The sequence below is a fragment of the Gymnoscopelus braueri genome, assembly GCF_963280865.1.
Source record: "Gymnoscopelus braueri genome assembly, chromosome: 5".
In the NCBI taxonomy this organism is placed as follows: domain Eukaryota; kingdom Metazoa; phylum Chordata; class Actinopteri; order Myctophiformes; family Myctophidae; genus Gymnoscopelus; species Gymnoscopelus braueri.
Window position 1 is genome coordinate 13497306 of NC_137606.1, and position 22398 is coordinate 13519703.

Consider the following 22398-nt stretch of genomic DNA (forward strand, 5'->3'; position numbering starts at 1 on the left):
GACGGACGGACACACACGGATGGATGGACGGACGGACGGACGGACAGGGTGCAAAACATAGTATCGGCCACGCTTTTGGCCTGGCGGAGACAATTCATTGAATATTCCATTATGAACTGTTTTGCTTTTTTTACAGCAAAGAGCTTATTCTGGCTTGATACTATTCTGTGTTCCTTTGTTGTCCTCCACCCTCCAGTATTCAGATATGAAAATCCTCCTTCCGGCTCAGATTCTATCCCGGAAGATCTCTGCTTTGCAAAGTGATACAACATCATTGAATTCCCTGCCTTACACCCCTGACAATCGGAGGTATTATTAGAGATGAGCTGCAGTACGTACGTGTCATTCCCCCACCCTGCTCTCAGGGCGATGAGCTAGGAAGTGGCTTTGTGCCGTCAGTGTGCCCTCTTGCCAGATTAACCATTAGTTGTCAGAGTTGTGCGCTGCAGAATAGGGGCCCTAAATGAATTACAGCCACAGTCCAGCGGTTCCACATTGCCGCTCCGTTGGTCTCGCTTCATCACCCCAGATCCCTGGCAGCATGTATGCCCGTTCCCCTCCTCTTTTCTGTCTTTCTCATCCTTTCATCTCTGTCTCATTACTGATGAGTCCCCCCACCCCCTTCAGCTGGAGAAAAGAGCTTGGATAAATAGGGTTAGATAGGGAGACTGGGGGTGGACGAGGCGCTGAGCGAAGACGGCACAGTGAAGGTGTCCTTTGAAGCGCTGTCGCGTTTAGCATGTGTGAGTGCGTTCGACATTGTGTGCGTTGGCATGTATTTTTTGCGTGTGCTGCAAACATGAGTGATTTATGTGAAACACGTTTTGCAAACGGGACCTATGAACACACCAGGGACAATGAGCAAGACATAGAACGGGTGAAAGAACAACCCCTCTCTCCCCATCCCTTCATCACCTTGGTCTGCCCTACACATGGAAGTGAACGCATCAGTTATTAGAGGGACGTAGAAAGAGCAGATTAAAAGAGAGATGGATGGATAAGAGAGGTACTGTATGAGAGAAGAGATGAGGTGAAAGACCAAGAGAGTGGAGGCGCATGCTCCCGAGCCGGTGACCTCTGATACGTGACGATGTGGAGTCAGTGACACAACAGCTCTGAGGGCGCTGACTCCATGACAGCGATGGGAATGAGTGTGTCACCCGGCTGTCGATGGGCCGGCGTCACGCCAAAAAGTTATCTCCTGCCAAAACAGATACCATCTGTGGGAGCAACTGTGGCCAAAGAAGTGTTTTCAGTTTATAGCGTGATCAGGCATGACATTTATGGGATTATATGCAATACTATAGTATTGTTTCTGATGTTTACATGTGTTTGGGATGTCTAATATCCTCGTTTAGGTCTATATTTGTAAACTAGATTGTAATTAACATGATTTATATTGGTTATAAAATAAAGAAATAATTTTGTTTGCAATTATCATTATGACTACAGTATGTGCCCTAGATTAGAACCTGAATCCACTCCTTTTTACCAGTTTAAATATATTTAAAGCAGCCCTCGTGGACGGCAATCGGTTTCTGGCGGACGATCACCTTTTAGCATGGCAGTGCTGGCAGTTAAGGTCCCGGGCCAGGCCAGCCCATCATATAAACAACGAGACATTATATGTCCACCAAAGACACGGTTACTCTCTATAAAAATGATCGCTGTCGTGAAAGCACAACAAAACATAAAAATTGCGTGGAAATTATTGCCTCTCGAGGTTGAGTGCCGAATCGTTTGTTCACTTGAAACGTTGAAAAAAAAAAAACATTCAGACGCAGTGTCTCGGAAAATAACATCTCTCATTCTGCAGCCAGCTTGCCTTTCTCCCATCGCATGACAGATCCATTCATTCTCTCTTGTTTATTTCTCTTGCTCTCTCTCTGACACAGGACGTAACTCCTTGCTTTTCGTTGTTGTTGTTTTCGTTTTTTGGCTTGTTGACGAGCATCCATCTCAGCATTCACCTTGTTTGCTGTCTCTTTCGGTTTCTTGTCTCGCACTGTCCCCTTGCACCCCCCCCCCCCCCACCTCTGGTTCCCTTTATGTGGGAGCTCAAAAGCACTCACTGGAAGATGAGGAGATTAGGAGGTGATGTCACGTCTTGGAAAACACGAGGGTTGTAACATTAGTCACCCCCTCCTCCCTCGTCCCCGCTGTCCTCCCTTCAACGTTCAGCGGACTGATTCTGCAGATGAAAAGACCTCCCCGCCGCCTGACCTCCACAGATTGTCTCTGATGATAACCTTTTTCCGCAGTCATATGGTTTAACACATGATATGATTACCCAATCAGGACTTATTAGATTAACAAAAGTGATTTGATTAAGTTTCTGTTTTCATGGGAATGAAACCAGGGAATACACTCATGTGTTTGGCATTGTACCAACCATAGACATAAGCATAACTATGCCTTAGTAGTTAAATGATAATAATGTTCTCTTTTGGTGGACAATGAGCCATGTCCAATAGATTTACCTATATAAGAATGTAACCTTTTTTGGGGCACGGTGGCACAGTCGGTAGTGCTGTCGCCTCACAGCTAGAAGGTCCTGGGTTCGATTCCCGCAGGGGACGCTGTGGGCGCTGGGGGTGTGTTCTCTTCTCCGCGTCATCAGTGCCCATACCCTAGGTGGGGTTGGCGAAAGGGCCTTTCTGTGTGGAGTTTGCATGTTCTCCCCGTGTCTCCTAGGGTAGGTACCCTCACAAAAACATGCAGTAATCCTGGTCACTATACTGCCTCCCCCTGGTCAGCCGGGGCGCCTGATGGAGGGGAAGGGAACTGGTTGGAATAACGTGTTCCTTCCACGCGCTACGTCCAACCAGGGAAACTCTCCCCTGTCAGGTGACAAGAAGGTCAGTTGGCTCTCATGCATTGAAGGAGGCATGAGCTCGGCCCTGGCCTCCCTAGGTTGGCAGAGGGAAGGTAGTGCCCAGGATTACATAGACAATTGGCACTGGGTGTAAAAAAAATAGTGTTACAAAATCGTGGGATAAAAATGTAAGTAAAAAAAAAAAGAATGTAACCTTTTTTTATATGAAAGTTTGTGTTAAGTGTTTAGGTTCTTTGATTGGAACTCTGTGTGTGTGTGTGTGTGTGTGTTTGTTTGTTTCTGTGTTTGTGCGTACACAGACCCACATCTTTGCAGTGTGTGTGTGTGTGTGTGTGTCTGTTTGTGTGTGTGTGTGTGTGTGTGTGTGTGTGTCTTGATTCTTACTGAGTTTGGACAAGCTTGGATGTCTGTGTCATTTGACAATCCCAGGCCTTGTTCTGCTGGTAATTGGAAGGAGTTGCAGCCAAGCCTTGTCTCAGCAAACTGGGAGAGAAATTCTGTGTGAGACAGCATTTCCACATTTAGCTTTCTTTCACACTGCCACTAGTGTACAACACTAAAATGGCTTTTATATAGCTTCACATGGACATGCACACGCACATGCACAGCTACGGTACACACACAGCTGCCCACAAAGTATGTGGCAGCCTCATGTGGTCTTTAAGAATAGCCCCACAATTTTTTGTTGATGTTTTGTTTTTTGCAATGCTCTGCAACAATGCTTGAGTGCACAAACAATCAACTTAAACTGCCTTCGCTCCTTAGCACTTACACTGAGTGATATGGTATCGATCACGCAGTTTTTTGAGATGTAAGCTATTTTGACAGAATGCTTTTGATAAGGTGTCATAAGTATCCTGTCTGTTATCTGAAAATGTAGTAAATTATCCCAAAGTTGCAGGTGCGTGACTAAGGAGTCAAGTAGAGTCACCTTTTCTATTATTCATAGCCTACTTTATTCCGCCATTCACCTGCTGCTGTGTGCTCATTAATCTCAGCCACATACTGCTTTAATGCTCATGCTAACAGAAAATCCTCATTCAGCTACTTTGCTTCACAGTGTTAACTGTATTAGCCACTTATTAGCACAGCACCTTGCTTCCATGCTAGCATTGTTAATGAGGGAGATTCGGGTGAGTCCCCACTGGCTTTCTACCTGCAGGGTGTCAGGTCTCAGGTGCACGTTAATCCCCTCCGCTCGTAGCTGAAGGACTAATGCTGAACTCATAAGAACCCTTTGAGAGGCTGCATGGCTTAACGAGAGCTAGATAAAGTGTTTCCGCAGCTCATTGACACTAATAGTCTCGTCCGAACACAACATGGCTGCCTCCCTGACCTCTTCCATCTTCGTCACTCTCTGCTGATGTAATCCCCTAGCCCTTTGCTCACTTGCTTGCTAATAAGTAATATATTGCATGGAAAGATATGGCAACACTTCCGATGTAGGCCAGGTTAAATTTAGCCACATTTGCTGATTCATTGAAGTCTGCTGCTTCTGCTGCGTCCTCTACCTCTATCTGTCGTTTCTCACTAGTTCCCTCTCTATCTTACCCTTCTGCTTCTCCTCTGGCCTTCTCTGAATGATGAATGAGGTAACAGAGATTTAAAAAAGAAAAGAAGCTGACTGAGGCATAGAGGGGAGTTTAATCCTCACTCTCTTCGCTTCTGCCCAACGGGGCGAAAAACAGCCCAGTGGCACCTGAATGTTGTCATTTTTCACTTAAAGCGTCGCTCATGGCCCACTCAATGTCCCAGCTCCATACACATGCAGTGGCATCGTACAACAGTATCACTCTCCCTGACAACGCCATTCGTCTCCGTCGCAAATCTACACCACAGACTCCAATGCAAACCCAGGCGTTTCCCAGCCACGCGCGCTTTCTCACATTTACACACTGAAAACGCATGTCTGGTGCGCGTCTCACACACCAACCCTTTCCACGAAGATGTTGTTGTGCTTCTCTACAGATGCTTCCAGGGCATGTCTTCTTTTGATGCGTTGAATAACGGTGTCCTGAGGAGGGGGCAAATCATGTCCTCTAACGTCCGTCTGGCCACACTATCTTGTTAAGTACTCCGCCAGCCACAGCAGTGATCGTATTATGAAACCTATCCGGTGTAGGAATATTGTATCAATTCTCCAGAAAGCTTATGGCCTTTGCTTCTGGCTGAGAATGGGGAGGACATCTACTGCAGGAGGGTTATTCTGTCACCGTTGAGCAAGGAGTGCTTCAGACTTTTACAGTGATTGCCTGAAAGCACTGCAATTCACCATAGGGTCTAGACTTTTATTGTCTTCCTCCTTGTTGAGATGAGGTTAAGTTTCTGATCGGGGGGGAAAAGAAACAAACAATCTCCTATACCTGGAAACGGCGGACGCCCCAGGAGTTTCCCAGAGGCCTCGCTCGTCGCTGCTCCTTATCGCTCCATGCCTCACGTCACGAGTCACGCTGAGGCCGACCTTTCCTTCTCCCTGCGACCTTTCACCGCCCTGCTGTGAATCATGGGGTGTCTTTCAGATGTACAACCCCCTGCCTCTCTCACCTGGGTCTCCGCCATGCCGGCATGGATGCCCACAGGCCTCCGCCCGCTGTGAGGAGAGGTAGAGAGCAGTGGGGAAGGGGGGAGGCGTGGAGGTCGTTGCCTTTCGCTATACCGAATCAGCTGAGCTTGTTGTGGCTTGGGGGATGCTCACTGGCCTGGTTGTTTTCAGTGGTGGAAAGTAACCAAGTACTTGGACTCAAGTACTGTACTTAAGTACCATTTTGAGGTATTTGTACTTTATTTGAGTATTTCCAATTTCTCCACTACAATGATTTGAAAACTTTAGTTACTAGTTACTTTGTAGATTTTTTTTATTATTACAAAACATACATTAACCATTTCAGCCCTATACATTTCAGCCATTTGAAAATAGCTGATCTACAAGTTCACAATGCGTTGCGATGCGACACATTGTGAACTTGTAGATCTGCTATTTTCAAAATATTTTTACACATTTGAAAAATTGAAATGGGACATTCTGCATAATGAATACTTTCTACTTTTGGTACTTTAAGTACATTTTGATGCCAATACTGTTGTACTTTTACTCAAGTACATTTTTAATTCCAGACTTTTACTTGTAAAAGAGTATTTTTACATTGCAGAATTGATATACTTTTACTTAAGTAAATAATGTGAGTACTTTTCCCACCACTGGTTGTCCCCCCCCCCCCCCATGTATGACGTAAGAGCAAAATGGCTGCCAACATGAATCTATGGTCTATGGTCAGTTATAACCAGGCTATCTATCTTTAGAATGGAGAGATGGATTCAGTGTAAAAGGGAGGTATGGGAGTATGTCACTGGTGAGACTGTCTCCCAGTCCAGGGAGGACATGTGCTTCCACTCCTCTGTTTTTAAATGTATTTTTCTCGTAGTTTTTCTATTTCTTATTATATATAATTATATATTTTAGAGGAAAAAAAACATTGTTAACTAATCCCTTTATAACTCAGGGTGCTCTTTGGTTACATTTGGTAAACTCTGTGAGTTTAAATGAATGCTCAGGATTTTACAGTGGTCCGTTACTGTTAAATATGCCACTTGCGCAGTTTCCCAGATTCAGGACTTTCCCAGAGTTCTAGGCAGTGTGGGATCATGAGCACAAAGCCAGACCGAGGGGGGGGGGGTGCATGGTACAACCCTGTGGAGGCGGAGAGCGTTTTGTCAGGCTCATTGTGTCGGTGTGTGTGCCTAGGGTGCTGGGCCTCTTTGACGAAGACTATAGGCCCCACATCGGACACATAAAGACCAGGAAGAAGGAGCAATGACTAATGGAAGTGCCTGAGATATTCCCCCACACCCCACCAGAATACGGAAACATACATCTCTCACACGCACGCACACACACACACACACACACACACACGCTCACACGCACGCTCACACGCACACACACACGCACACACACTCGTATGTGTCGGTCCTTTATATGTCCTTCACACATCATTTAGTCGCCGTTCCTCACCTCCATTCCTCCTGCCTCCTCTTCATCAGCCTCCCTTAACCTCCCTCCGGTTCCTCCTCGCCCTGAGTAAAAAGGCCCCGCCCCCAGGGCCTTGTGTTTTCCGTGGGACAGTAAACCGCCGCGGTGCACTCTGAATGAGAGTGCTTTTGACTTCAATTGTTTCCCCTTTTTGCTTTGAAGCAGACTAAGTCAAGTTGAACTTGATGCTCTGTTGGTTTCTTGGCATTCATAGGGCTTTGTTTGTGTGTGTGTTTGGTTTTGCAATTATTGTGTTGCAGGCGATCAGTTGTTTATATTATGCAGGTGTGTTTACAGTGAGATCATCTTTCTCTCTCTCTCTCTCTCTCTCTCTCTCTCTCTCTCTCTCTCTCTCTCTCTCTCTCTCTCTCTCTCTCTCTCTCTCTCTCTCTCTCTCTCTCTCTCTATATTTTTCGTACGAGTTGGCTGTCTAATGTATGTGCATTTCTAAGCCTTCCTATGCTGCTCCCCAGGCAGCATTGACGATTTGTGCAGTAAATCAACTTAGCTGATTGCGTTGATAAGCCCCCAGAGCTTAGCACCCCAACTTCAAACAAAAACCCCACGCAAGACCTCCTGACCCTTTTTCGCTCTGCCCATCCGGCCTTTTCACTTGCTATGCACTCTCTCCCTCTACTCTCTCTCTCTTCCCCTCCCTTTCAGTCTTTATACAGCTTTTTTTTTTGCTGATGGGAAACTAGTGTGATGGTGGTATTGAAATTCTATGGAAAAAAGAAGACAGGGCTTTCTGTGATGAGGTCAGAACCTGGTTAGAAGATTACAGAGTCTCGGCTACCGGCTGTCTGGAATAGTGAAAGGTATAGCGCCGGGCGATATACCAGCTTCTTTGATGTGATACTCATTTTAAGTAACAATGTTTTGCGATCAGAATATTGAAAAAAAATGTGTGTACGGTGCATTAATGACGTGTACAGTCTACTTTTCTTATAATGCTGAGATTAATTATATGTGACCATCTGTGGCAAACACCAGACTATACCACACTTGTGTACTTTACAGGAAAGCCGAAAGTAATTTAGATCAAAAATGACTCCATCACAAATGCAGAATCTTCTAATTTTTTACTATCATTAATTATCCAAAAGTTGGATCTGAAGTCGGCATGTAAATATGAAAACAATGCATAAATATCAATTCACGAATGACTGTAATTTCCACTTCAAGGTAATTTTATCAGGTTTTTAATTCACATTCATTCTAGCAGGTGTAGTTCCAAAACTATTAGATCAATATAAGAAAGTAATACCAACTTGTATAGCTCTGATTCTCTACTTTAATGAAATGGGGGGAAACAAACCCACATTGAATAATCACTTCTTTGCCACTTGTGACACATTTTGTGTGTTTGCATGTGTTATATACGAGAAGTTCCAACAAAATAGAGACATAATGAACATTGGCATTTGGTCCATAACTATTGTAAATTCTTAATTTTGCCTAGTGCTAGCTCAAGGAGAGCGAGGAGTTAATACTCTGGGTGTGAGCTCTGTCTTTGAAGCTGCCATTTGTAAATAGGTCTAATGCAGATGGGCCTTGTGATCATTTGACATATGTAGGCTGCGGCACTCAAGTGAATGTTGTAGAGGAGAGGAATCTTTAAGGCCTCTCTCTGATCCCTCAGTGTTTTAATTTGTATGGTAATAGTGGAAGTGTAGGACGATGAGATGTGGAGCAGTACATGTGTGCACTGCATGGTGGAAAAAGCAGATCACAAGGATTAAGCTAATGGCATCTGCATTCTTAACACATGCACGTGCACATGCATTAGCTCATGGTTATGAGGTGGGCGATGATAGCCGTTTGCTGAGTATGTGCACATGCCTTAGGCTATGTGTTGGCTAATCATATAACACATTGAATATTTTGTCCTCAAGCTATATAGAATGTAAACGCAGACTTTTGTATTGGGCAGTGTTGGACGTTAATGCACCCTTATGAATGAGAAAGAGTCTCCACTCTCCTGGATTAGTGGAAACACTAATCACAACCTTAATTAATCTTTTACTAATTCCAATTAAGCCCAAGACTCTCATATTGGCCTATTGAATTTCACTCGGTATTCTGCTGCACGGGAAGTCTAGAAGGAGTGCTGCCAATAGACCTGCTGATGTTCACATTAGATTATGTTCAGTTCAAGTCTGATGGCCGTTTGATTACCAGACGGGGTTAGTAATTACTTTGGGGTTAATTATTGAGACAAAATAACTCTTTATACATTATAACTGCATCTGAAAAGGCTTTGTTCTGTTCTGACATGCACTGCTCTTGGCATTGCTACTATTGTGGACATTGTGCTTCATCAATACCCTCTTAACTAGTTGCTCACTATTAACTCTCTCAGTGCCAATGAAATAAAAAAATATGTTCATACTTTGCCAGCAATTATTTTTATTTTTTTCAAAGTAAAAAAAAAGTGCTTAGGAAGCAAGATACAGCCTTTTTCAGTTATAAGTTAAACAAGGAGTGGATGGAGCTGCAAATCTTCAGATAATTATATCTGAACATCTTTTTAAACTCGGGATAACTCGTTCTGGCACTGAGGGCATTCAGAAAAAACTCGGGATAACTCGTGGCTTGGCACTGAGAGAGTTAATTACTTTTATGTTTTGTGCATGCCTAGCTTAGCATGGGGTATCATATTTCTTTTTAACCACTTAAATCCACTTAAATTCTGTGAAAACGTTCGCAGAAAATAGCCGATCGACAAGCTCACAACGGGTCGCAAAGTTTGGCCAGGTAGTAGTAAGAACAAAATGACGTCATTGCTGAGAAAAAGAACAAACACATTGCCTTGTGGATTTTTTTCAGCAGTTCTTGGACCTCCATGAGTTTCTAACTAGCCAAATATTACCATATAGACCCCAATGCAAATATTGGTGTCTAGTGTGATTGGCCAAAACTCATGGTTCTCGTGATTTATATTTTATTATACGTACAATTTATTTTTGCAATCTGCTGGCAACGTACCATGGACAGTGTTGAAGAAAGGTTGGATGAGGAGGTTAGAAGGTAAATGCTATAATCCCTCCGAGGGACTACAAACACAACCAGATGACAATTAATTTATGAAGAGATAGCACACACTTTCTCCATTGTGTCTGTTTCTAGAAATGGCTAAATATTTTGAGACAAATTAAATATGTCAAAGCACGTTGAACGGAGGGCCTTTCTGTGGGCAGTTTGCATGTTCTCCCCGTGTCTCTTAGGTACCCCCACAAAAAACATGCAGTAATCCTGGTCTCTAAACTACCTCCCCCTGGTCAGCCGGGGCGCCTGATGGCGGGGAAAGGAACTGGTTGGAATAACGTGTTCCTTCCACGCGCTACGTCCTACTGGGGAAACTCCCCACTGTCAGGTGATAAGAAGCGGCTTGCTAGCTCCTCATGCGTTGAAGGAAGTATGAGCTCAGTTTGGGGCTCTCCCCAGGTTGGCAGAGGGAGAGTAGCGCTCAGTATTACAAGCTTAGGAAAATAACACTGGGTGAAAAACGGGTTACAAAATCGTGGGATATATATATATATATATAATTTTTTTCTTTTTCATTTTTTCATTGAAGGGCGATGAAAACAAACAGTGGAGATTCAGGTCTCAAAATCACCTTTCCAGTAATTAATGTATATACATTGGGTGGGGTCGAACGTTCATCTCTCAATCCAGAGCTGCATCGAGTATATAAAACAATTTCGCCCCGTTTTATACTTCATTGTATGATGGTGTCACGTGGTGAGAATAGCTCCAGCTTCACACGCAGATTAAAGACATAAAGTGGTGTACAGAGAGCCCAGTGTAACAGTTTGGGAGAAGTCGTGGTCTTTGGAGGTCTTTGGGGTTCAGTTTATTAGATTTTATCAACAGAGAGGTGAGCCAAAAGCCAGAGGCCTGGCTTGTTGAGTGCCGGTGTCTCAGGAATATAACACACATATTGCATGGGTCTGTAAAAAAATAATAAGGGAAAAAAATTACTCCAAGGCCAGGGTGTGTGATAGTCATTAGCACTTATTATATATATTTTATATGTTTGCTATTTTAGAAAAACATTTTTTTACCTGGTGCCCAAAATAGCGACGCCAGCTTGAAAGTGGTTAATGCAGAAATACTATGACGGTCAACAATATCAGGTCAGTGCAAAACGTGGGTTCTGGTGTGAAACCAGTTGAGAACCCAGCAGGACTCGGTAATGTAAACCAGGAACATAACATGTCGATGACATCTCTTTTGTATGTCATGAGCAAACAAACAATTCTCCCGCCGAAGTTCAGTCAAGCAGCTGAAGTGTTGATTTTGTTGTTTGTGTTTTGTCAAAATGGATTATATCTCAGGGAATACTGGGTAGATCTGAGCGCATTTTGGGTCACCGGAGCAAGAAGTTGAGGGAACTTTACCAGAAAGGATACAGTGACGAATGCTTTGGCAAAATATAAAAATCCAAAGTCACAAGCTGTATGTCCCACAGGCAGCAGTATTATTAGATTCCTCGCACCACCGTGCATGCAAGCTTTATATTCTGCGAAGTATGACCTCCTTTTGCACTCTTTTGCTGACATTAGCATGGTAGCACAGTGTTACCAGAAGGGTTAAGGATATGAATGCAATGTCTCATAGGTCCTTCAAAAAACATGATACTTCATAAACTGTGTGCGAGCGTACGTCCGTCCTGCTGTGGAAACTAGTCCAGTGATCCAGTACACTGACTGCAGTGGTCTTGACATGTGTAGTGGAGCACAGAGCCATGTCAATGTGGCGCGCCTGTTTAGTTTCTACGTTTTATTGTGTGCAAACCTCAGTGCATGGGCGTGTGTGTAGCCTGTCTGCTTCTTTTCATCAATCGCTTTCAATACACTCCTCTCTCTACTCCTTTGTGTTTTTATACGTCGCACCCCTGACATTTGTGGTTAATTCCAGGCTCCTAATTGAAAAGCAGGCATGTAAGTAGACGACTTAGGCTATTAAAAGCAATGTTCTAACATGGTGCCTAGCTATTAATTGTACTGCAGTAAGGGGGGGGGGGGGCAGTAGAGACGTAGAGATGGGGGGGGGGGGGGGGGGGGGGTTTGCAGACAGACGGCGTGAAGGAGAGTAAAAAGGGGATGAATATAAAGATAGGGAGAATATGCAGGGGGCAAAACTGAATTAATTACAGCTAACCTTGAGCATTCAGTGTTCCCACAGGACAGACACGATGGTGTAGCTGTGTGTGTGTGTGTGTGTGTGTGTGTGTGTGTGTGTGTGTGTGTGTGTGAGTATGGATTAATTTTGATATAGCGTATAGAGTCAGTATTCTCCCATTTGTGCATGTGTGTGTTCAATCATATCAGGAGGAGATAAATGTAATGTTAACGATTTAAGTGCTGTCGTTTTCTCCCTTTATACTGTATATCTCCTATGACTGAATTAACCTTTTTCGCCATTTACCTACAGTGAAATCCTTAGTGTTCATTTATCCTTTTGTCTGGCAGTGTACAAATGAAACCAAATGGACCCTTAACTGTCCATTTGGTTTAATTTGTAGACTATCTGAGTGAAATTATAGTAACTTATGTGTGAAAGCAGTGGAATTCTCGAAGCCATCACGCGTGTATCACAGTCGTCATGTGTAACCTTGTTATAATGAGGTGTAGAGGTGCAAAGGGGGCCAGGTGGAGAAAAAGAGGGGAAAACATTTATTTTAAAGTTGAACTAGGTTAAAAGTAGCTGAAAGGAGGTGGCGGGTGGGAGTCGTGAGGAGAGAGGTGCAGCTAGTCTTTTGTATGTGGAGCAGAAGGGGATTGGGGAGTGTTGGGGTGGGGAGTCTTATTCACTCAGCCAGTTGATAGGTTTACCACATAGGCACAGACCTACAGTAGTCGTAATGTAATGGCTCTCAAATAGAACTCATGACCCGCGTTGCATGTAATCCCCTCTCCCTACCCTGCCTTTCCTGTAACTATGCGTTTTACTGTTAAATAAATTGGACATGTTTCAAAAAATACCCTTTTAAAAATGCTGCTGAAATGGTGTTCCACCATGTGGAAGGCTAGAGGGAGCTGAATGTCCACTTGGCAAAGTGACAGCCTGGTTCTTATACTGCAGAGTGCAACTGAGAATGTGAGGATGGAACTGAGAGCTATGCAGGGCTGCATGATATTGACAAAAATCATATCATAGTTTTGTTTGCAAATATTGTGGACACAGCTTATTTGGCACTATTTTCTTTTTTTCTTTTTTCACTGAACCTAGGGAGAGGGACTGTTCAGACCTAAAATGTGCTGAGTTTGAATAAACTGAAACGTGTATTCATCTTGATTGGTACTGCAGGCTTGAGATTTTGCACAGAATCAGAGCAGTACTTACATTCTCTAGATTTGTCCTTTTCCTAATACTAACTAATTGCAGCCTTTTGCAGGTCTAAATGAGTTAAGCTATCGATTTTGATTTGAGCGATTAGCAGTTAACAAGCAAATGTAAGATAATATAATATATCTATCTTATGTAAGTAACCAGTAGCATATATAGTGGATATGCTAGTTATCACTAGTTATCACTAGCATATCAAAGAATAGTAAGTAATAGGAATAGGTTTAGGTTTATTATTCTCATTGTTCACAGATACAAATACAAGTTACAATGAAATGTCACAGGTACAAGTACAGAGTTACAACATACTAATACGATAATACAAGGAATGAGGAGTGCTAGGAGGTGAAGTATAGTCTGAAGAGGTGATTTCTCAGACTACGGTGTCGAATGGGGCGCACAATGGAGAAACAATTAGTAGTTTTGTTGGCACATACATACAGTGATGTTTTGCGCTAATACTCTTCATCAGCCTAAGTTAAAGATACAGAGGTGCCTCTTAAATGCACACGCACAAGTCACCGTGATAAGCTACCGTCCTGGATCCTTTTTGACATCGACGGAGGCGCGCCGTCTGAAGGGGACTTGTGCCACGAGAGGCACCGCCGAGCGAGCTTATGCGAGCCAGTTTCCATGCCGAACGTTGCGAAGTCACCTTCAGTCGACTCAGCACCATCCGAGTTATGTTAGTCTTGGTACCTCTGAGACGTCATTTCTTTTTTTGACTATGGGGCCCACTCGCCGCAAGGGGGGCGCGGGTGGTGAACTCGAAGAAAACAAGCACTCCTTTTTCTATATGACTGGTTTTCCAATCATACTGTAACATATATACATATACACATATATACTCACCGGCCCCTTTATTAGACACATCTCTCCAACTGCATGTTAATGCACATTTCTATTCAGCCAATCATATGGCAGCAACAAAATGCATTTAGGCCTGTAGACGTGGTCAAGAATATCTGGTGCAAACCTGTTCAAACCAAGGATCAGAATGGGAAAGAAAGGTGATTTTAAGTGAATTTGAACGTGGCATGGTTGTTTGTGTGAGTATTTCAGAGTGTATTTCAGAGTGCTCTTGCACATCAGGCCATGGCTCTCATACGTTCCAACATGGCTATGGCACCTCTACAGTAAGCAATGCAGTTTAATTGTATGGTAAGCAGCCATAACATTTGCAGGGGGCAAAAAAACTGTATGCACTTTATTTTCATAATATTTGACAGTTTAATCTAGATTCGTGTACAATAATTAAGTCTCTCCGGAAGCTGAAGCTGCTTCATTGATCGTGAATGGGACACCAACTGTGTACATAATGTCACAGTTTCCACTGCCCAGGCTGGATTTCTGAGGATATCCGATATCGGTACTTTTTCAGATTTTTAACTGCTATGTTCAAGCACAAGCAAACAGAGGCCATAAAGTCCTCCTCCCACTCATAACAACAGAGCATCAACTGAACGTGTTCTCTTGTTCCAGGTCATCTTAATTCATTTCCAAAAAACACTGTGTGTGTGTGTGCGTGTGCGTGTGTGTGCATGTGCGTGCGTGTGTGTGTGTGCGCGCGTGCGTGCGTATGTGTGTGTACGTGCGTGTGTGCTCATTGCTGGTGGGTGGGATGACCCGGACAGAGGGAGACCCTCACTATTCTTCAGTTGTTATCTAGAGTTTGTTGTGGGGAGTAGAGCATTCGTTAAGAACATAGGCAAAAATATTTCTCTCTCTCCGTGTGTGTGTGTGTGTGTGTGTGTGTATGTGTGTTGAGCCTGTTCAGGGTAAGTAAGACGGATGGAGTTGGAGGATAATATTTCCATATCTGCTCACACAGGCCTGTCTGCCACCTTGTGAATAATAGCCTCTTACATGCACACTTGTTTTTGAGCAACACACAGCACTGTTTGTGTGTGTGCGTGTGCATGTGTGCATGTGTTAGTGTATTTACTGTATTTACTGTATTTATTTGATCTGTGATCATAATGTAATAAAGGGCATTTATGTGGCACATTGTGTGTGTGTGTGCGTGTGGTGCGCATGCGTGTGTGTGTGTGTGCCTGTTTACTGGGAATTCAGCCCTGGACTTTTCCACAGTTACGGTTGTGGGGGATTTAATGTGAACATACCGTAGCAGACATACAAGCTCACAAAGCGTCACAACGTGTTGTGAGCTTTTGGAACGTCTATTTTCGGCAAAGACATTTGGTGTAGATGAAAAAATCCCCCTGGGGGATCCTGGTCAACGAAGCATAATCAGTTTAAGTGGTTAACTTGGTCGTGATGGCCAGTTTTGAAACACTCACGCATAAGATTCTCATGCGCATCCTGAATGACTGGCACACAGAGAGGGCCGGTACAGTGACAGACGGGGCCAGGCGGCTGGTAAAAAAACGTTATGGATTTTTTGACGGGCCAGAGGCCCACCTATTCGGTGGCCCCCCTGTTTCCCTTTATGCTAGATGGCCAGTACAGCACTGCTGCACACTGCTGATGTGTTTGTACTGTGGAAGGCTTCGGTAAAAGTGGATTTGTCCCAGGCGATAAGTTTAGAACAGAATGAGATGAGCTGGATAAGTCTTTATTTGGGCCTTATCCACAGGAGACCATGACATTGTTTATTTTTATACCTTGTGCAGCCTGTGCTTTCTCCAATACAAAAGACCGCAGTGGAGTCTAAAATGCAGCATGTTTTCGTGTCTCAGACTGATTTGCTGTTTTGTTTAGCAGTGCTTACTCCTCTGTGTTGGAAAGTTACGCCCACTGCTTAGCGCAGTGGCAGTGTACTGTAACAAAATCCCAGCTAGCAGCCCCTAGAGGCCTTTACACCCAACCAGACCCAAGTGGTTTGAACTGGCCAACATTGCCCTCCTTAGAACACTGCAATCTCACTAGCGGGGCAAAAACAACAACTAAACAGTTAGTGGCGTAGGTGTAATATTGTACAGTATATTCACTCCTGGAGGCACTAGGGGAATGGAGGCGCTGGAGGAAAGGCCATGGTCTCCTACTGTAAATCAGGTTGATCCTCCTGGGTCCATGCACAGCAGATTCCTTTGCAATTCAGCCAACGATGCCATCCTTAGAGGCCCGTATTTCCTCTATTTGATAGCTCAACTGAAAAAAATATGTGGGTCATTCACAAAACAAATATATGGAGAATATCAAACGAGTGCACGTTTTAAAATAATAATTATTTCAGTTTATAAATTAAATAATAATGTACAGTACACAAATATAATCCTACTATAAATGCTTGATATCTCTAGGTACAGTATATGCGTATGTGCCTCTGTAGTTCGTGTAACTCGGGAACCGATCACCGGACCCGAGGGAGTGTGGTGCCCGCTGTTGAGTCGGTTGAGTCTGCTTTCCCCACTTGCATCCTTCCTGAGTAGGGTCTAGTATACAAAAATAGGGGATGAGAAATAGACATATTTACCCTGATACTGGGGGCTTTTTTTAGAGCATCAAAGCTCTCAACTATGATGATCTCATCTGTCACGACTTTGTATCTTGCGCACTCCCTGTGTCTCTCTCCTGATTCCCGTTCCTCTCCTCACTTCCATTTCTCGCACCCAGCTTTTCATACTTGAGACCCTCGTAAGTGTTCCATTACCGACAATGCATTTCCGCGTCTAAAAGGGACGAACCAGGCTGCCATTTAACCCGTCTTTTCCACACAAGTACACAAGCCACTGAGAAGCATGCGTGTCTTGACTGATCCAGTTGATGCTAATGGACCTCATCATGTTTGGGTGTGTCTTTCTCCGCTCAAGCACTCCTGAAAGCTACAGTCGCTCAGCAACACTTAAATATCTCATGAGTTTGTCCAGCTCTGAAGCATGAGAGCTAATGGAAGCATTTAGATCATGATGCTAACATTGTAGGTGTGTGTGTGTGTGTGTGTGTGTGTGTGTGTGTGTGTGTGTGGGTGTGGGTGTGTGTGTGTGTGTGTGTGTGTGGTACTGCTCCTCCTAACTATACACTCTAGAGTACATTTGTCAACAGCACTCATGTGGAAGCCCAAGAGGCTTGAACATGGATAGGTGTGCTTATTGGAGAGACTAATCGACCACTCAACAAACCAAATCAATGTTTAGCTCTGTGTCAGTTCATAGAGGCGGTTATGGCCCAAACTTTGTACAGACAGGCAGACAGACATGCACGCACGCACGTGTGTGTGTAGGAGGAGCAGTACCGCAGACACACACACACACACACACACAGCGATGAAGTGATGAAAAAAACTTTAAACTTACACACAATGTATCTGGCTGATACTGACATATGCAAACACTCAGTGTCAGACATACAACCCACATGAGAGCACAGGAACACACACACACGCTCACACACACAGAGAGTTCAGAGATCACACGAGTTGTGACTAGACATTCCGTGGAGCAAAGCACCCTACTCTGGCGGCAGTAGGAATGGCTCATGTGTTAAACACATTGACTGAGGCCTTGATAGTATTGCAGACATCCACGGCGCTACCCTACGACATGTCAACATTGACCAGACACCGTCAAGGCTTTTGTTGAGAGCATTTTACAAGACACTTTGGAGACTCCCGCGTTTCAGAATACAGCAATGCTTTCCGAGACAGCCCTCGGGCTAAAGACAGGCTCGGCGTTTTTGGCTGTGTGTGTGTTTAGATTAAAGGCATAAAGTGGTTTACCAGAGCACAGCGTGATAGTTTGGGAGAAGACGTGGTCTTCGGAGGTCTTTCGGGTTCAGTTTATTTGATTTTATCAACAGAGAGGTGAGCCAAAAGCCAGAGGCCTGGCTTGTTGAGTGCGGGCATCTCGGGAATATACCACACATATTGTGTCTGTAAAAAAAAAAAAAAAAAGACCGTGGTGTGTGATAGTCATTAGCACTGAACTTGAATAGTACCTCTACCAAAATAAGACATTGTCCCACTTATTCACACAAGAACTGAATTTGTTAAAGGTATTTTCCTGTAAAATCCTCTACACACATTTGAATTATCAATGGAGCAATACTGAATCACATTTCAAGGGACTTTTGTCAATAAAACAAAATTGTTTTGTCTACAATTCTTTTTTTTCTTTTCTTTGTTGGCCACAATTTATTTCATGTTGATTGAATGGAACAGTTGTGTGTCTTTGTCCTTGTCAAAGCAGACCTGGTGGGCTGCAAGCCCGTAATGTATTCAGGGATATTATTTCACAGCACGGAGCTGAGAGAATCCGTAAGGCACAGTTTACACACATCATTCTTGGATCACTCACTCACCCCTATTCGATCGGGGCTGTAATGCCCCCCCTCCTTGTGGTCCAGCTGTGGGTCAGAGCAAACATTAATCACTGACATTATAAGCAAATGTACTCAGGGAGAAAAACAAGCAAATAAACGTGCATATTCTTCTATGGCTGTATATGAGGTAGCTAATAACAGTAAATACTGTAGCAGCTTACATACTCATCTCACCTCTTTCTCTCAATTGTTAGGTATTGTGTGCTGCAGTACAGAAGATTCAGGCCCAATTCTTCGCTGAATTTACCATTCAAATGTGTTTTTCTCAGCGTGTTTGTTTTTAAATTAAATTCATTGTATACGGTTTAGTTCCAAAACCATTGAATCAATCTAAATAAGCAATATCTCACACTTTCGTATGAAATGGGAAAAAGGGGGGGAAAGGAAAACATTTTATATATATATATATATGAAAACGAATAGAATACGCACATCACTTGGTTGAGGTGCTGGGTTGGAAAGTAACATTAAGAAAAAGAATAAACCTGCACACTCATCTGCTCCAATGTAAATTTATTGACAACATTTCGAGCCAAGGCTCTTCATCTTCATCGGGTCAAACAAGAGTTTGACCCGAAGAAGAGCCTTGGCTCGAAACGTTGTCAATACATTTACATTGGAGCAGATGAGTGTGCAGGTTTATTCTTTTTCTTTTTCTTCATATATATATATATATATATATATATATATATATATATATATATATATATATATATATATATATATACACACACACACACACACACACACACACACACACACACACACACACACACACACACACACACACACACACACACACACAGTGTATAGGCTGGCAAGGAGATAAATTGCAACTCACCTCGTTGTTGAGTCAGATGTCATGCTGGCGGTCTGCGTGTGTAGAGTACCAAAGCAGATCAGATGCAGCCAATCGGCCGACGGTAAACCATCTCTTCCTCTTCCTCTTCCCCCAGGTGTAATCTACACCACAGACACGCTGGACCGCGAGACCAAGGACTCCTACTGGCTGACGGTGTATGCCAGCGACCACGGCGTGGTGCCGCAGTACGCCGCCATCGAGGTCTTTGTGCAGGTGGAGGACGTCAACGACAACGCCCCGCTGACGTCGGAGCCCATGTACCGGCCCTCGGTGGCGGAGAACTCGCCGCGGGACGCGTCCGTCATCCAGATCCAGGCCCAGGATCCGGACGCGCCGGCCGGAAACGACAAACTGACGTACAGGATCGTCAGCGGGAACCCGCAGAACTTCTTCACCATCAACCCTCGTACCGGTGAGTGACTTTTAGTAGCGATGTACCTGTGTGTGTGTGTGTGTGTGTGTGTGTGTGTGTGTGTGTGTGTGTGTGTGTGTGTGTGTGTGTGTGTGTGTGTGTGTGTGTGTGTGTGTGTGTGTGTGTGTGTGTGTGTGTGTGTGTGTGTGTGTGTGTGTGTGTGTGTGTGTGTGTGAGAGAGATTAGAAAGTTTGGAATGATGGTACCCAGTGGTGTAAAGTAACTAAGTACATTTACTCAAGTACTGTACTTAAGTACAATTTGGAGGTACTTTTACTTTACTGGAGTATTTCCAAATGTCAGTACTTTTACTTCTACTCCACTACATCTCAGAGGCAAATATTATACTTTTACTCCACTACAATTATTTGACAGACTTTAGTTACTTTGTAGATTTTGATTATCATTACAAAACATACATTAACCACTTCAGCCCTACAGTATATACATTTCATCCATTTGAAAATAGCTGATCTATGCAACGCATTGTGAGCTATTTAAAAAATATATATATACATTTGAAATGGGACATTCTGCATAATGAGTACTTTATACTTTTGGTACTTTAAGTACATTTTGATCCCAATACTTTTGTACTTTTACTCAAGTAAATTTGTATTGACTTCTACAATGCAGTATTGATACCTTTACTTAAGTAAAAAAAGTCAGTACTTATTCAACCACTGATGGTACCTACAGCAGTTATTGGATACTGCAGTAGCGTCACGCACTTGCAGGTTGCACTGAACGGAATTGGAAAAGTCCTGGTTCTTTCAGCAACTTCAAGGTATAAGAGCTTTGTTTGGCTCCTCTGGGCCATCTGTAAGTGAAGTACAGTTTGTTTTGTAGGGACCTTCACTAGGTAGTTTTCATTAGCTTAGTTTGTTGATGCCACAGGCCGAGATTAGCAACGGTGCTTGTGATGGAATGGAGTAAAGTGCGTGTGAATGTGCTCATACTGTACGTGTGCACAACCGTTTGCCTGTCAGAATGCATTTGAATAAATGCACGCGATTGCCAGTTTGTCAAATTCCCTTATGTAACGGAAGGCCTGCCGTCAATGTTCTATTCGCTTGCCACTGCAGCAGAAGCCAATTTCCTCAGTGATTGATTGGATCATTTTCTATTTGACTGAGAGAGAGAGAGAGAGAGAGAGAGCGTGTTGTTTGTGCTTATGTGTCTCTCTCTGCACACGCTCACATCTCTGTTGCCTTCTGCAGAACTTTTAATGTTATCACGTTGGCGTGACGGAATTATTCACCCCGGGTTTGTTTTGTAGACTCTTTGCTTCTCTGCCAGTAATGGAGGTCGTTGCAGTTAAAGGTGACAGGTCGGGCGTGGGCATATGTCAGTGGGTGTGCTTGTGAGATAAGCAGGAGTTCATACATTTGGTGTCACATAGGATAATTAGGGTTTGCTACATGCCAGTTAATGTGTGTGTGGGTGCGTGCGTGTGTGTGTGCGTCCGTCCATCCGTCCGTGTGTAATAGGCTAGAAGTTATTCTCTTTTGCAGAAGTTAAACTTCTTTCTGAATGTAATTTACTATCCATCTATGAATGCACAACATCGCTATGTGTGTGAGAGTGAGTGTGTGTGTGTGTGTACGTATCTGTCCGTTGTATATCTCGAGAACAGTTCGACCGATCAACTTCAAACTCGCTGTGTGCATCGCTGAGGACCCGACGGAGTGCCCGGCGTGAAGTCGTGATTGTTCACGCCAAAATCGTCACTCACCGTCCCCACTGAAGCACGCCATGCTCCGTCAACAACATTCCTGAAATTCCGTAGATTTCGTGACATTAGTTATCAGTGTGCATTATTATTTAGTAGTGTGTTTGATAAAACGACTGAGAACTGACGACGCAAAAAAGTCCAGTGCAACACAACTTGGCGCTGATTATGTGCGATGGTAGTGCCGTGATCCGAGCACTGGGCAGTGGGAGATGGAGTCTTTAGGTAATCTTTAAGCCTGAGAATTGTTGTCAATTTGTAGGCGGCAATTTATTGTTTTTATTACTCTTCGGATCATCTGTTTCCATCTGGACCTGTTTTCTGCGCCTTCCTCGCTGACTCCTGCCGCCTGCATGTCCTCTCTCATCGCATCCATGAATGTTCTCTTTGGCCTTTCTCTTCTTCTTCAGCATCCTCCTCCCAATGTACCCCTCATTCCTGTCCAAACCATCTCAACCTCGCCTCTCTTGCCTTATCCCCAAACCTTCTAACCTGGGCTGATCCTCTAATGTAGTCATTTCTGATTCTATCCTGCCTTGTCACTCCTAATGAGAAACCTAGCATCCTCAATTTTGCCACCTCCAACTCCGCCATTGACTTTCCTTTTAGAAAATTAAAATGAATTATTAAAAAAAGTATAAAGCATGTGTGAAAGAAAATAAGTGGAGATACTTCTGTGGTCAACTGAAAGTGAACAAGAAATGTGGCGCTGTTCGGTCCAGCGGTTTGCAAGATTACCTCTGGACACACAGACATACAGACCTCCAGACAGACAGACATACCCTCTTATAGATGGCTAGACTCCTGCAGAGTCACGGCGTAAAATGAAAGGATTGAAGCCTACAAAGGTGAATCAACGGACACAACTCTTTGCATACAGATTAGCCTGCTT

At 43.7% G+C, this 22398-nt stretch overlaps 1 protein-coding gene across 2 annotated transcripts in view; it reads left to right on the plus strand.

The window, feature by feature from the left end:
* fat3a (FAT atypical cadherin 3a) overlaps positions 1 to 22398 on the plus strand; it is a 220568-nt gene that overhangs the window by 93796 nt on the left and 104374 nt on the right. For both annotated transcript variants that reach the window (XM_080428619.1, XM_080428620.1), the window contains exon 3: positions 19457 to 19774. In XM_080428619.1, coding sequence (XP_080284745.1) covers positions 19457 to 19774 — 318 coding nt within the window. The remainder of the gene's footprint in view (positions 1 to 19456; positions 19775 to 22398) is intronic.